Genomic DNA, 15,000 nt, shown 5'->3' on the forward strand with positions numbered 1-15,000 from the left:
TCCATTCCTAAACCCCTAACATGGGGACGGTTAAATACAATTATTCCCCAATCCCCCATCCCCTCGGGAATGCGACTTTCCTCAAATTTTCTTTTTCTCCCGACTAATCCCCACCTTGTCCCGGGGTGGGGGTTTGCATTGACTCCTGCATAATTAAAACAAATCTACACTTTATTTTCAAGACCACCGCGAGAAGGAAAGCAAAAAGGGTTTTCGCTATAGTCCCCATCATATTTGTTTTGGTTTTCAAAAAAAATCCGCCTCGGCGTTTTAACTGACTCATGGCGGAAACCTGTGTTCATCGGTGACCAATTTATGCTTTTTAAGTTTGCTTATTTGGCAATTCCTCGCTTAGAAAATTGAGACAATGGTTGACAATAGGTGGCTAACCAGTAGGCAGATTTAAACGACGGAACGAGTACGTGACACAATTCCCTCAGTCTCCTCACCAGTCTCTCCACACAAAGTCGCTGATCAGCATTAGCAGCTGCATAGCTCTCGGAAACTACTTCATAGTTCACCGTTGCATGGTGAAATAACAATCTGCAGCGATTAAAAATGGCAGCCATTAAGACTTATACGTTGGAAACTTCGAACAAAGAGGTAAAAGCAAAATGGGTAAGTTTGTAGTCGACGTTCTCATATTGAACGATTTTTTTTCCATGAAGGCATTAATAATTAATGTGAAACAAATGGTGATTTCTACTGGCAGAATACCGAGACGATTCTTTCATCGATCGATTCATAGACTCAGGGTTATGAAATTTAGTTGTTTCCAGTAGGTGCTGTTTCCGCATGCATCGATCGATTTTCATCCTATAGCCTTCATGAGTACGAGTGAAAATCTATTGTTTTATGCTTCACTTGTGGAAGTAAAGTGCGAATGAACGAATGAATAAGGGATTAAATTCTGTGTTAATAATAGATCGAGGAATTATGACCGAGTGATGGTCCAAAAGTCTGTGCTATTTACGTAACCGTTCTACTGTGACTCCGTCGTTGTTGTTATGTGCTGTCGTAGCCCACTGGAAAGTGAAATAATCGCCTTCCTTTTTTATTTTTCGATTATCCTCAGATTTCGTTGAGTTCATCCTTGTCTTTTCAACTTTTACATGGTCATAAAACAAAACACATATAAAAGTGCGTTTAATTAATTTGCTTGAAGGCTTGTTTGTGAGTCAGTGTACATAAGCTTGCATGCAATGTTTGTTTGGAGTACCAAACAGGGGTCACACGCCATCTTTCAAAGCGATCACGCGATCAGAATTAACCCAGTGCGGCGTGACGAATGAGCTCGACCAGCATAGACGGGCAGGCACCATGCCATTGAGGGCCTCTTAATTCAGCATGTTCTCTACCTTGAATTGACGATTATCGTTAATTGTTAATTTGCTTTCAATTTACTATTATCGTTATTTCAGAACACTGAAAGCTTGATATGGATTATGGGAAATGAACATATTTATTTTAAAATAAGTAGAACCCTAATGTTTGGACTCGCAGGATTCGAACCTGGGAACGTGTAATTAATAACCCCTTTCACTTAACCACTAGACTACCACATCACTAACTGCGAGGATGTCATTTTTTGTTAATGTCAATAATTTTTTCTTCCAAAAGTGCCGCTGTAAACGTGTATTAAGTGAAAAATGTCGGTTACCAAACTTCAAGAGAAAGCTAACCATTTTAAAATCAAGCTTTAGACTTAACCATTATTCAGCAATAATTTTATATATATAATAATTAGTTTTGGTAAATAATCGGCACATTTTTAGTCAGTTGATCTTTAGTGGTTAAGTGGATAAAAACAGTTCCTTCGAACTGGGTGCTCCGGGGTTCAAATCCTGTCCAGGGGCTGCTTTTACTTTTTTTCTTTTTATTTGCTACCACAAGTCCTGGGACACAGTGTCCTAAATTAACGATAATAGTAAATTGAAAGCAATTTAACAATTAACGATAATCGTCAATTCAAGGTAGAGAACATGTTGCTTAATTAATAAAGAAGAACCCAGGCTGACTCGGTTTCCCATATCTTCCCTCACAACGGCTTTGGGACCTGGTTACCGCGATGGAAAGAGAATACAGATGACGCAATTCAAAGCGAGAGTTTCTCGCCAGGATTATTCGTTGGTTTTCTCTCCTGAAGGGTCGATAATTTTTTTTTTTTTACCTTCCTTTCTCTCTCCATCCTTCCAAACTGTTCGCACCAATTTTGTTCAAAGAAAGTTTCGGAACATTTCCCATGACTCTCGGTTTAAGAGTGTATTGCTAGCGAGGATTAACTAACCACGGTTTTAAACAACTCCATTTATTACACCAGCTTTCTGTCAGTCGCTGTACTTTTCACAAGGGAGGTTGAATAGGGTTCAAAATCTAAATTACAGCAAATCGCGTTAGTGATATGAAAAACAGTTATCCCTTATAATCAAGCAAAGATATTTACCCAGTGGTATCTCACAGTTTCGCTCAATTCCTCTTACTAGCAAGTGACTTAAGTTGCGTAATCATGTCTATGACGTCACCTAACAAATTCTAATCACGGATTGTTGGCGATACACTCCCCCGCCAAAAAAAAGGTTACAGTAATCATAGTAAATAGTATCTGAAAGTTCACTTAGAAGTTAATTTTGTTTTCATCAATCGGTATAAGTAATACAAGTCTCTGTACAGGACGTTGAACAGTGACATATCCTTTGCCTTGGTATTGCTTCATAGGTTCGTTTACGGTGAGATTCTTGTATTGCACGTCTACTCTTCGCACTTTCCCATCTGCACCTGGGTAAACATTTGACACTTTTCCAAGCTTCCAGTTTCCTCTCACTAAGTTGGAATCTTGTATCATAACTACGTCTCCGATTTTCAAATTTCGGTGAGATGTGTGCCATTTTTGCCTTAATATCAAGCTTGGGAAGTAGTTCGAGTTCCATTTTTTCCAGAATGTATGAACAATTGTCTGGACGAACGTGAAACGTTTTTGGGTGTTCGCGTTTTCATCAAATGGGCCATTTGGTATCCTGCTTGTGGCTCTGCCTAACAGTAAGTCATTTGGGCATAAATATGCTCCGTCCTCAGGGGATGTTGGGTGTCGCCCTATTGGTCTTTCATTCAGCAAGTTGGCAATCTCGAATAAAACTGTTTGCAATTCAGAGAAGGTTAAAGCATTTTCACCAACCGAGAATTCAATTGCTCGCTTGACCGATCTTATAAGAGCTTCAGTTACTCCATTTTGCCATGGGGCATCTGCTGGGGTGAAGATCCATTGCAATCCTTTCATGACGCCATATTCCTTAATTTTCTTCCAATCCCATGTTTTTGTTATAGCGGTTAGTTCCTTACTTGCTGCAATTAGTTGAGTACCGTTGTCAGACAATAGCTTGGATGGATATCCGTTTAGGGACACAAATCTTCTGAGTACCATCAGAAATTTGTCTGTACTATAATCTGCTGCCAGATCCAGATAAACAGCTCTTGTTCCGAGACAATTAAATATTACTCCATAAGCTTTAGAGAACGTTCTCTTCTTTACCTCGTCCCGAATTTTAAAGGGACCAAAAAGATCAATTCCTGTACTGTACCATGGCGGTGCTGGCTTCAATCTGTCTTCAGGTAATTGGCCCATCACTTGCTGACTTGTTTTCTTAGCAAGTTTTTTGCAGATAACGCATCTGAACTTAATCGATTTTACCAACTTAAGGAGTTTGAGTATCCAGTATTTGGTGCGCACTTTGCTGGCAGTAGTTAGAATGCCATGATGTCCTCTTGCATGAGTTTGTGCTACATAGAGATGTGAGAACGGATGATCATATGGTAGTAATATAACTTCGTTGTCACCGTAATTTGTTTGTAACTTTGCAGTACGACTGCTTACTACATAGATGCCGTCTTTGCGTGTGATAGGACACAAACGGTTGTACTTGCCATTTTCAATATCATTTCTCATGTTCTGCTGAATCTCTTTGATCCAGAAAATCTCTGACTTTTTAATATCTTCAGGTGTCAGTTCTTGCGTTGCGCTTTTAAATGACGGTTTGGGAAATTTGCTGTAAAATTTCAAAATTCTTGCAGTGACACGTAGTAGTTTGCCGTAACTCGAATATTTGGCGATGTCAATTCGTAACGCTAGGGTGTCATGAGGTCCTTCTATCTTCGTTACCATTGTAGTCCGGATTACTTCGGATAGTTTTGGCTCCAAGTAATCACGAGTGATTGGCCACTTGTCTTCTGTTTGTTTAAGAAAATCGGGACCCTTTTGCCATGTGGTTTCAAGTCCAATGTCATCGGGCTTCCTGCCTCTTGTTAAACAGTCAGCTATGTTATATTTACTCTCTACCCAATACCAGTTTTCAGGGTTTGTTCCTTCCTGTATTTCACCTATTCTAGTGGCGGCGAACGTGTTGAACCCGTATGAGCTTTTCTGTATCATGGCATGTACAATCTGAGAGTCTACGATGTGGTAGATCTTTTCAAAGCGATATCTACATTCCTTTTCTATGAACACTTTTAGACGTTTGTTCAGTACCGCTCCACACAGTTCTATACGGTCAATGGACATCTTTTTTATTGGTGCAAGACGATTTTTGGACAGTATTAAATTGCTCTCAAATTGGTTATTCTTTCTTTGCCACCGTACATATGCACATGCAGCGTATGCGTCTTTGGATGCGTCACTAAACACAACGAGAATGGGGTCGCCAATAGCATCCATTGGTTTAAGGCATCTCGTAAATCTGATTTGATTCATGTCTTTCAAATCGTTGAAGAAAATAGACCAATTCTGTTGGTTTTCCTCGGGTATAGGGTCGTCCCAGTCAAGTTTCGGTTCAGTTCCCCACAAACGGCGTAAAAGAATTTTGGCCCTTACTGTAAATGGTCCTGCCAACCCTAGGGGATCATACACGCTGTTGATCTGTGACAAGATTATACGCTTTGTGAGCTGTTGGGGATCTTGGGTGGGGACGATATCGCTCGTAGACCTTGAAGTATGTATTCGCTTGGTAGTAAAGTTAACCTTGACTTCGAAACACAGTTGATCTTCTGATTGACTCCATTTAACTCCAAGTATCTTTTCTGTTTGTTCCTCGATCGGTATATTTGTTTTTTCTTGTCTGTCAGTATCGCTTGAGAACATCCACTCTTTGACTTCAAATCCTCCTTTAATAATAGCCTTCTCGATATCTTGAGTCAGTTTAATAGCTTGTTTGCGATCGTCCGTACTTTCGATTATGTCGTCCATGTACGTATTTCTTTGTATTATATCTGCTGCTTCTGGGTATTTCTCTCTTGACATCTCTGCGGTTTTTCTCAAAGCAACGGTTGCAATCGTAGCTGACGGCTTGTCACCGAATGAAACTCTTAGCATTATGTATGTGTCGGGTTCTCTTGTACTATCCATATCCCTCCACAGAAATCGGTGGGTGTGCTGATCTAACTCTGTCATCTTCACAGTGTGGTACATCTTTTTAATATCACCAATGAAGGCTACTTTATTCTCTCGGAAACGTATAAGGACTCCCAATAAGTTATTGAGTAGGTCAGGACCTTTAGCCCAATACTCATTCAAGATATGACCCATGTAATTGGCGCTGCTATTGAACACTATGCGCACTGGGGTAGATTTGGAATCAGGCTTGAGAACTTCATGATGTCCGATATAATGCACCGGTCCTTTGTAGAGTGTTAGTTCCTTTTTGGAGAGTTTCCTTGCAACTCCTCTAGTTACCATGTCTTTTATCTGGTTGTCATACACTTTTGCGTGTTCGGTGTTCCTTCTTAGACGTTTCTCGGTCGTTATCAGTTTCGCGAAAGCGACCTTCCGGTTGTCAGGAAGATTCTGAGGATCCTTGATCCAGGGATACTCAGCGACCCAGCGATTTTCCTCTTTGTTAAAGTTTAGATTTCGTTCGATTAGTTCCAGCTCTCGCTCTTCTTGAATAGTGCAGTCTTTCGCGCCTAAGGAACATTTTCCACATTTACATCCTCCACATTTCGGTTTGCATTCTACGCCAAGATTCTCAATTTTGTAAAAGTCTTCTATATTGATTTTGCCTACAACTGTGTTGACTCTGGCATTGATGAAATCGTGATACAGATGTGATTCTTTAAGTAACGGGTGCGTTCCTCCAATACATCGCCCGAAACGATTCCTTAAGAGCACAAGATGACCGATGTTTTGTTCTCTTTCCGGGTGATAGGCTGCATATTCGTAACCGATTAAAATGTCCACAGGTCCTGAGGGTCGCTCGATTTCTTCCTTTGTGACGTTCTTGAAAAGATGTACTATGTCGTCTATGTTAACACTTTCAATGTCTGAGGTGATCCTTTCGATGCCGTAAGCTTCGAATTCGATGACGTGACCTTGCTTATCTATAAGAGGTACCTTGTATTTGTTGGTCTTAATCTTCTCGCTCTGTGCTCCAACTTTGATGACTGAAAGTTCGACTTTGGATCCTTTAAGTTTCTCTTGCTTTGCTTTAGTGTTTGTGATAAAACAAAGTGATGCGGCGTTATCCCACATTATATTAGCTTCTCCTCTTTTGGTTTTAACTCTTTGTACTTGTAACAGGCAGGTGTCAATTTTTGTATTGTGGCATACATTTGCTGAGGCTGAGACTTCCTGAGGTGTTTCTTCCGTCTCGTGTATAGATGGATGGTGCTTTCTTGTGCAGCCGCCTACACCACAGTCTTTCCTTGATTTGCATGTACGTTGTCGATGACCGATCTTTAGGCACGACCAACAGGCTCGTTTATCTTTGATGATCGTCTTTTTCTCTTCTATTGGCTTGGCTAAATAAATTCTGCAGTCTGCTGTCCAATGTCTTCCGTGTTCATGAATCAGACATTTTGGTTTGGGTTCTTTGCTTACTTCCTCGACGCCTTCTGTATAGTGCGATGTGCCTCTGTAATGTTGATTGTTGGTCGTCGTCCGAAGAGAAGCACTGTCGTATTCAATAGCACTCCTTTGATTTTGCAGAAATTCAAGAAGACTAGGGAACTTTTTTGATTTGTCGATGTGACTTCCGTGACAACTAACCATTTCCGCCCATTTTCTTCTGATGTCTGTTGATAAAGCTTTCTCTATAATACTGACCGAACTCGTTGTTGTAATTTCCGCTTCTAGACCGAGTCTTGTGAGGTCTCTGTATCCGTCTTCTACAAGAGTCACGAATTCGATGAAACGTTTATCTTCTCCTTCCTTAAGTGTTCTGAATCTACGTATGCCGTCAATGATAACGTCTGCAATTTTGGCTGGATCTCCATACTTTTCGTCCAGTCTTCGCCACATTTCTTGCACATCGTCGTCTATGCTCTTTACCAGGCCTTCGGGTTCTTTTCCAAGACAAGAGCGTAGCACATATGCGGCATCTCTTCCACGAATTTGTGGCATGACTTGTTTGTTGAAATCTCTTTTAAACTGAGGGTAATGACGTAGTTCTCCATCAAAGTGCGGCATTTTTACCTTTTCCAGGTGTAGAAAGGAAGAAGTCGCGTCAGATTCCTGTTTTATCTGCTCTTGTTCTTTTACGTTAGTATATCTAACTACAATTTGTTCAACAATTTCGTAATAATAGGTTTGGATTTTAGCTATCCATTGCATCTCAGATTCGGCTGAATCAAAGGGCAATAATTCTAACAGTTCAGCGTTAAAGGTTTTGCAATCTTGAAATTGATCTTCTATTTGTTTCTGTAAGTCTTTTAACGCAAAATTGGGCATTTCTTTTGACTGCAACGCGTGCGAAATACTTTCGTAAGAAGCTTCGAAAACAGCGCGCGCAGTGTTCCTTTTAACTTTTGCGTTGTCAATGGCCTCTTGACGAGCCGCGTGCTCGCGCGTTGCCTTTTCGCTTGTAGTGACATTTTCGACATATTTCACTTTACGATTAAATGCATTGGAATATTTTTCCTCGACTTCTGTCATCCAGATTTCTTCTTCGTCCACTAAATGCTCGTCAGTCAGGAAGTTAACATACTCTAAGTGCTTCCCTTCCAGTTCTTCCCATGCATCAACAAGTTTTGAGTAATTGGTTTCTACTACCTCGATTCCTTGGCTTGTCTCTATGGACTTGATCAAAATGTTCCGCTTTCGTGTGAAGTTTCCCTTGGCAATTCGCCGTGAATTCTTAGCTTTGTCGGTCATCTTCTGTTCCAGTCGTCGCTTAGTAGCTAACCACACTGGATTTTGAATGTATTGCTAGCGAGGATTAACTAACCACGGTTTTAAACAACTCCATTTATTACACCAGCTTTCTGTCAGTCGCTGTACTTTTCACAAGGGAGGTTGAATAGGGTTCAAAATCTAAATTACAGCAAATCGCGTTAGTGATATGAAAAACAGTTATCCCTTATAATCAAGCAAAGATATTTACCCAGTGGTATCTCACAGTTTCGCTCAATTCCTCTTACTAGCAAGTGACTTAAGTTGCGTAATCATGTCTATGACGTCACCTAACAAATTCTAATCACGGATTGTTGGCGATACAAAGAGTATTCTTTATTTTACCGAAGGAGTGGAGGCTCCTCATATTAAGTGGTTGCAAACCAATTTCTAGAGACGCCGGAAACAAAAACGAAATTTACAGAAGCTGGATGACGAAGAAAAGGAGGTTATGAGGGAGGAGAGGTCTATTGTTTGTGTCATTTAACATGGCATCCAGTTGAGTCAGTCTTCAGTGTCTCTGGGAGTTAACGAATATTCCCCACACTGAAAAAAATAACATTTCGTTTATTCATCAGTCCTTTCACGGGACCACATGAGCCCAGCGAATTGACCTACTCCCAACTGTGTGGCTTCGTAGCTCAGTTGGTAGAGCAATTTGTAGAGCAATGCACCAACCTCGTCCCCAGGGTCTCTCTTCTTGAGGAGAGACCCTGGGGACAAGGTTGGCATTGCACTGGTGTCACAGAGGTCCGATGGGCTCGAATCCGGTTGAAGCCGCGGCCTGAATTGTTCAGGTGTCTACAAAAGTGACAGTTGCTTAAAATGTCCAGATAAGTGCGACGATCACCTCTTATCTTTCATTCCCGACACTTCTGTGGCACGAAAGTCGTATAAAATAATCTGTATTTTCAGTGCAGATACATTATTTAGTTGCCCGAGTGTGATCAGCCAAGTCGTTTTTTTTTTTTTTTTTGTAACAAAGCGTTTTCACAGCCCCCAAAACACTCAACAAATCGCGCTAAAAACAAGTTAGTTTAAGACAAATGTAGTCTCCTTTGCAGCCGTTTTTTGGATGTCACGCAACGCTCCCCGCAAAGAACACGGGGGAGCGTTGCGTAACATCCAAAAAACGGCTGCGAAGGAGACTAAGACAAATGAAGCTTAAACAAGGACATCCTTTTAGATAACGTATACTGTCCGCAGTGGCTTAGCTTAAGTAAATGCAAAAGAACAGAAGGGTCCTTGGTTAAGTAGAAGGGGGCACCCTTTTTTCCAGGCTTCTTTCGTCTTGAGCTGAGAATGACGTTGGAAGAAAGCGGCAGGCAGGTCTGTTGTCATCAGTCAGCCTACCTGTGAGGAAAAACTCCAGGTCTTTAACGAAGTGATTGAAATCGGCATGAGTAATATCATGCCTGAGAGAATGATCCAAGTCTACCCAAAGGACGCCCCTTGGATGTCGGTCAAGCTGAAGGAGCTAATACGCAAGCGCCAGCAAGCATTTCACGCCAATAAATCAGGCCTGATGTACAAGTACTATCGTAATGCAGTAAATAAAGAAAGGAAACGGTGTAAAGCAAAGTATTACACTTCTAAGGTGAAAGATCTTAAAGGTGTCAACCCGCGCCAGTGGTGGAGCGAAGTGAATAAGCTCAGTGGATCAAAAAAGCAAAATTCGTCACTATTTTCCTCCCTCAATGTTCCTGAGTATAACAACTTGTCTCCAACAGAAGTTGCTAATTCCATCAACCATGCATTACTGGAGCCACTTCAACCTTACGAGCCCATCGACAGCGAGCGTGAGGCCCTACAATTGCCCCTAGAAGAGAATCCAGAGTTCCTAGAGGTGTCCGTGCAAAGAGTGTACAACAACCTGCTTCACCTGAATAAGCATAAAGCTTCTGGCCCGGATGGCCTTTCCAACTGGGTGTTAAAGGAGTACGCCGAAATCCTAGTTACTCCTGTTCAAAACATCCTGAACGCCTCATACAGTGAGCAAAAACTACCCTCAATGTGGAAAATTGCAGATGTCATCCCCCTGCCCAAGGTGAAGCAAGTCACCGACCCAAAAAGGAACTGCGTCCAATCTCTCTCACGTCTACCCTCTCGAAAATATCTGAGGACTTTATTGTTTCTGATTACATAAAACCTGCCCTAGAGAGCCTAGTTGACTCCAACCAGTTTGGTACCATATCTGGTTCTTCAACCGTGTTGGCACTCATTAGTATGATTCATAAGTGGCTCGAAGCAACGGATGGTAACGGTGCTTCTGTGCGTGTCCTTCTCTTTGATTATCGAAAGGCCTTTGACCTCATAGACCACAAGAGTTTGGTCAACAAATTGAAGCGGGTCAATATTCCTAATAGTGTAATCAACTGGGTGATTGACTTCCTGTCAGGAAGATCTCAAAGAGTCAAACTTGGGAAGGACTGCGTTTCAGAGTGGGGCACAGTGCCGTCTGGAGTGCCACAGGGGACAAAGTTGGGTCCCTGGCTTTTTCTCTTGATGATTAATGACTTGACTGTTCCAAGCATCTTCAACATGTGGAAATATGTTGATGATACTACGGTATCAGAGAACATACCTAAAGGCCAACAGAGCAAGTCACAAGAAGCAGTAGATGCAATCTACGATTGGTCCAAGGAAAATTTGTTCCAGCTTAATGGCGAGAAGACTAAAGAGTTAGTTATATCCTTCAGTCGTGACTCCCCGCAACTCCCTAGGGTTTGCATAGACGGAACTCCTATCAAAACCATACAGAGCACAAAGCTACTCGGCTTGACAATCAATGATACGCTAACGTGGCACGACCATATAGAAGAACTTGTTAAAAAAGCGTCGAAGAAACTGTACTTTCTTATTCAACTTAAGCGCGCGCACGTTCCTACTTCAGATCTTGTAACATATTTTTGCGCATGTATCAGGTCTTCACTAGATTACGCTTGTCCTGTTTTCCATTACAGTTTACCAAAGTATCTACAAGTCGAGCTCGAAAGAGTGCAAAGGAGGGCCCTATCATGCATTTTTCCCAGGGTGCACTACTCGGACGCCCTTCAGTTAGCAGGGCTTGAGTCCATCAGGGCCCACCAGGAAAAGTTAACAGAACACCTTTTTAAGTCTATTGTTAATGATCCACGGAGTAAGATTACCAGCCTCCTGCCTCCCTCAGTTTCTATCTCATATGAGCTGAGAAGGCAGAGGAGGTTTGCCATGCCTCTTGTAAAGACAAATAGATTTGCAAATTCATTCATAGTTAAGAGTGCGAGGGAAGCATTTAAGTAATTTCTGACAGTAGTCGCTTTGTAATTATATAATAGTAGTAGTTTTTAAATCATTTCTTATATTTCTTATTTGTAAAGAGGCGCAATTCAGTTTTTTTTAACTGCAATGTTTTTTCTTAATAAACACACACAGGCAAAGCGCAGTAAATACCTAACAGCTTGTCACAACTTCTAAATTCAGTCGTTGGACCGATGAAAGACATTTATTTAAACTTCGTATAGAAGCATGATTGACGGTTTTTAAACATCGCAGTTGTGTGCGTTACTGCTTCGGTAACGAGAAGACAGCATGAAAACTTCAAGCCCAAGTTGTTCAAACGATGGATAGCGCTATCCGCCGGATAAATCACTATCCAGTGGATAACTCAATTGGTTTTGCTAGTGTTTATCCGCTGGATAGTGAGTTTATCCGGTGGATAGCGTTATCCATCGTTTGAACAACTGGGGCCTGGTTTGGGCGGGTGCAGCGCTCTAACAGTTGAGCTATCGAATATTGCGTTTAAGATTCTGTTGTATATATTTTTGTGCCCATTGTTTTGTGAGCCAATCACCAGAGCCTTGGAAAGAGTGAAATCGAACCCAGGCTCTCTCTGTCTCCTCCCTTGTCGTCGAGAGACAGGGGAGGAGAAGAGAGAGCCTGGGTTCGACGTTATGGAGTAAAATCCTTAAGAGTTTGCAGGGGTGAATCGGGGATGTTTTTTAATGTGAATCGACTTGCAAAAAAAGGTTGGTGGTAGACGGACAGTGTCTTATATTGATACCGAATGTACATCTGTGACAAAATGGGAAAGACATTGAAAATTAAAGCATAAATGATCATTAGGTTATAACCACGCTGCTTTCTCTATTTAACAACTCGAAAGTGGTTCAGCGTTGTCTGTACTCTTATCGACAAAGATATTCGTCATCACAGTAGTCAAAATTTGTTGTGGACTCACTCGTCGGGAACCACTTTCGATTTGTCTTTTACCACAATATACAACGCCAAAGAAAGTGTTTATTTCAGAACGTGACCAAAATCATGAAAAAAAGAAAGAGGAAGCGTTGTCTATAACTTTCTCGGAATATGATTGGTTTATTTCCCAAAATGAGCGTTCCTGATTCGCTATTACATTGCGTGACAAATTAACGTGACTGAGCATGGCGCGAGCATCGTTGTCTAGACTCTTATCGACCACGGCAAATTAGCCCAAGCAATTGTGACCAATTGTGGTAAAAAACTTTTTCTCAATATAACCTCCAATATTCCTTACCTTTCAAATGGTGATGGTGATGTCTAACTAGAACTTTGGATAATACAGTTTGGGTACCACACATGACTTCTTTAGTAGTAGTAAAGATATAACTGACTACTTTTCAAACGACCAAGCATTTTCTACTTAATTACCATTCGAATATAAGGAGATTATCAGTCAATTTGGAGAATTTTCTTCAAATGCTTGCTGAATTGAATCATTTAATCCTTCTTATTAGACTTTCTGAAACAAAGATCTCATGTGATGAAGAGTTCTTTTGCAATTTACTTTATGAGGATATGACAATTTCTGAACATATTCATACTAATTTTGTACGAGGGGTTGCCTTCTATATCAAGAATAATTCACACGGATATGGCGGTTTTCTATGATCCATTTTCTCTTTCTTAGCAGTTTCCAAAGTGACGTCACAATAAAAGTGGTATTAAGAGACCCTTAGAGAAGCCTCTTTTGAATTGCTAATTTTGTTTTCGAGTTACTTCGAATAAGATATTACCATTTGAGCATCGTCGCAGGAGGAGCTTGCATTTCGCTAAAGGCAAATTTTTCGATATTCTACGTCTTCCCAGAGACTTTCGGAAGTCAACATGGTAAGCTTCACAGTTTCACTTTCCTTATTCTCATTTTGGAAGTTTATTAGGAATAACCAGTGAAAACTATCGAACGCAATGTTGGACGAAGTTCATTCCAGACGAGAAAAAGCCTGCCTAAATTAAATGGAAAAATGTCACAAATTGTCGAACCGATTTTTGCCGTGCTACTAACTAAAGAAGACATTTTATCCTGGCTTTTCGTGTTGTTCTGAAACCAAGATTTTGGAGATTCGTTCCATAGCCGTTAATTTAAGTTTGCTTCTTTAGTTCGTAGTAAGATTAATTTGTTTATGCTAAATGAATGTGTATGCAAGAATAGATGGCTGCAACCAGGCACCCAATAATATTGCAAGGTGAACAAATTTGCACAACGAACTTTTATTACCAAAACCTCACGGGTAGTAATTTTCCCGAAAATTTGCGATGAAGTAAGTTTAGCAAAACTCGACAAATTGCTCTCGAAACTTCGAGGCAAAAGGGCGTATTTTGTGTGTAACAACAGACGCTTGATGAAAAGACATCACATGATTTATTGAGGCCTATGTTCTTTCGGAAATACTAGCGCAGAACCCTGACGGCAGCTATTAGAAATTTTTGACCTAATGATACTCATTTTAAGTTAGTGTAAACTTTCTACCTGACAAAATAGCATAAATATGTACACAAGCTTAGCGTTTCCCTTTACGCAACAGCGCGCTTTAATGCTTTTAAAAGTCAATTTATACGTGTCTTTGTTGTGCGGATAACGGAGAGAAGTAGTTATGAACGTTAACAATGCAGGTTGGACGATAATTTGGAGATTCGTATCAGAGAACAAATGCCTTGGGTAAAGGGAAGTGTTGAATTAAAAGGAAATTATTAACTTTTTAAATCAGATTATTCATTCATGTATGTTCTGATTAATTCGAATTTTATAATATATGCAGCTTTCCAATCGTTTATTTGATAACTTATATCCGTTCGGTTATGTTTGTTTTCCAGGCTGCATTTTCGGAGAAAGAAAAGGCAGGTAAGATACCGTTAAAAGAGCGATCTATAGCCCATTGTAATCGATTTTTGGATGGGTTTATAAATCCCAACGAAAGGATTTAGACACCGTATGATATCAGGTCGATGGAACGTTTCTAATTGAGTAACACCTATCCAGGTCTAACTTTGACAACACGGAACCAGCAACCCGAGCAATGGGACCAATCGCAAAAGGCACAAGTATGACCACGGGGAACCAATCCGAATTTGAACGAATTCATGGAATGGGTACATTTTTTTTATTCTGGGTGTCTCCTTGGTTGAGGAAAAAGATCGCGTCTACCAAACCAATTACGGGAGGGAATGAAGTTAAGCTCGAGCAAACGCATATTACTTATTGTTCTAAATTAAAAAGTTGCGCTAACCAAACAAATACATGAGAGGTATTCTACAGGTCAAGAGGTGAAACGCATGAATGATCATCAGATATTGTTATTCCAATATTATTTTCACGAAAAAATAAATATTGGTAAGGTAAACAGTGATCAGAGGTAAATTATTACCACCGTACACCGGTTCCAAGGAACTTACCTTGACGTCCGATTAGTGTTATAAGATGCCTCGGTGAAATAAATTTAATTTTCACGTTTCACGTGGTGGTTGACTTAAAAATCCCGGACAAAATTTACAGCCAATCAGAGGATGATGCAAACTTTGCACGCGGATTTCCCAGCGCACGTTACACCCTC

The 15,000-nt window shown here is 40.7% G+C and overlaps 1 protein-coding gene across 1 annotated transcript in view; it reads left to right on the forward strand.

The window, feature by feature from the left end:
* Positions 1–456: 456 nt before the first annotated feature.
* Positions 457–15,000, forward strand: part of LOC137996090 (uncharacterized) — a 28,857-nt gene continuing 14,313 nt past the window's right edge. Inside the window, exons 1-2 of the mRNA XM_068841526.1 lie at positions 457–618; positions 14,264–14,291. Of these exons, the coding sequence (XP_068697627.1) occupies positions 559–618; positions 14,264–14,291 (88 nt within the window). The 5' untranslated portion in view covers positions 457–558. The remainder of the gene's footprint in view (positions 619–14,263; positions 14,292–15,000) is intronic.

This window comes from Montipora foliosa, chromosome 3 (genome assembly GCF_036669935.1).
Source record: "Montipora foliosa isolate CH-2021 chromosome 3, ASM3666993v2, whole genome shotgun sequence".
Taxonomy (NCBI): domain Eukaryota; kingdom Metazoa; phylum Cnidaria; class Anthozoa; order Scleractinia; family Acroporidae; genus Montipora; species Montipora foliosa.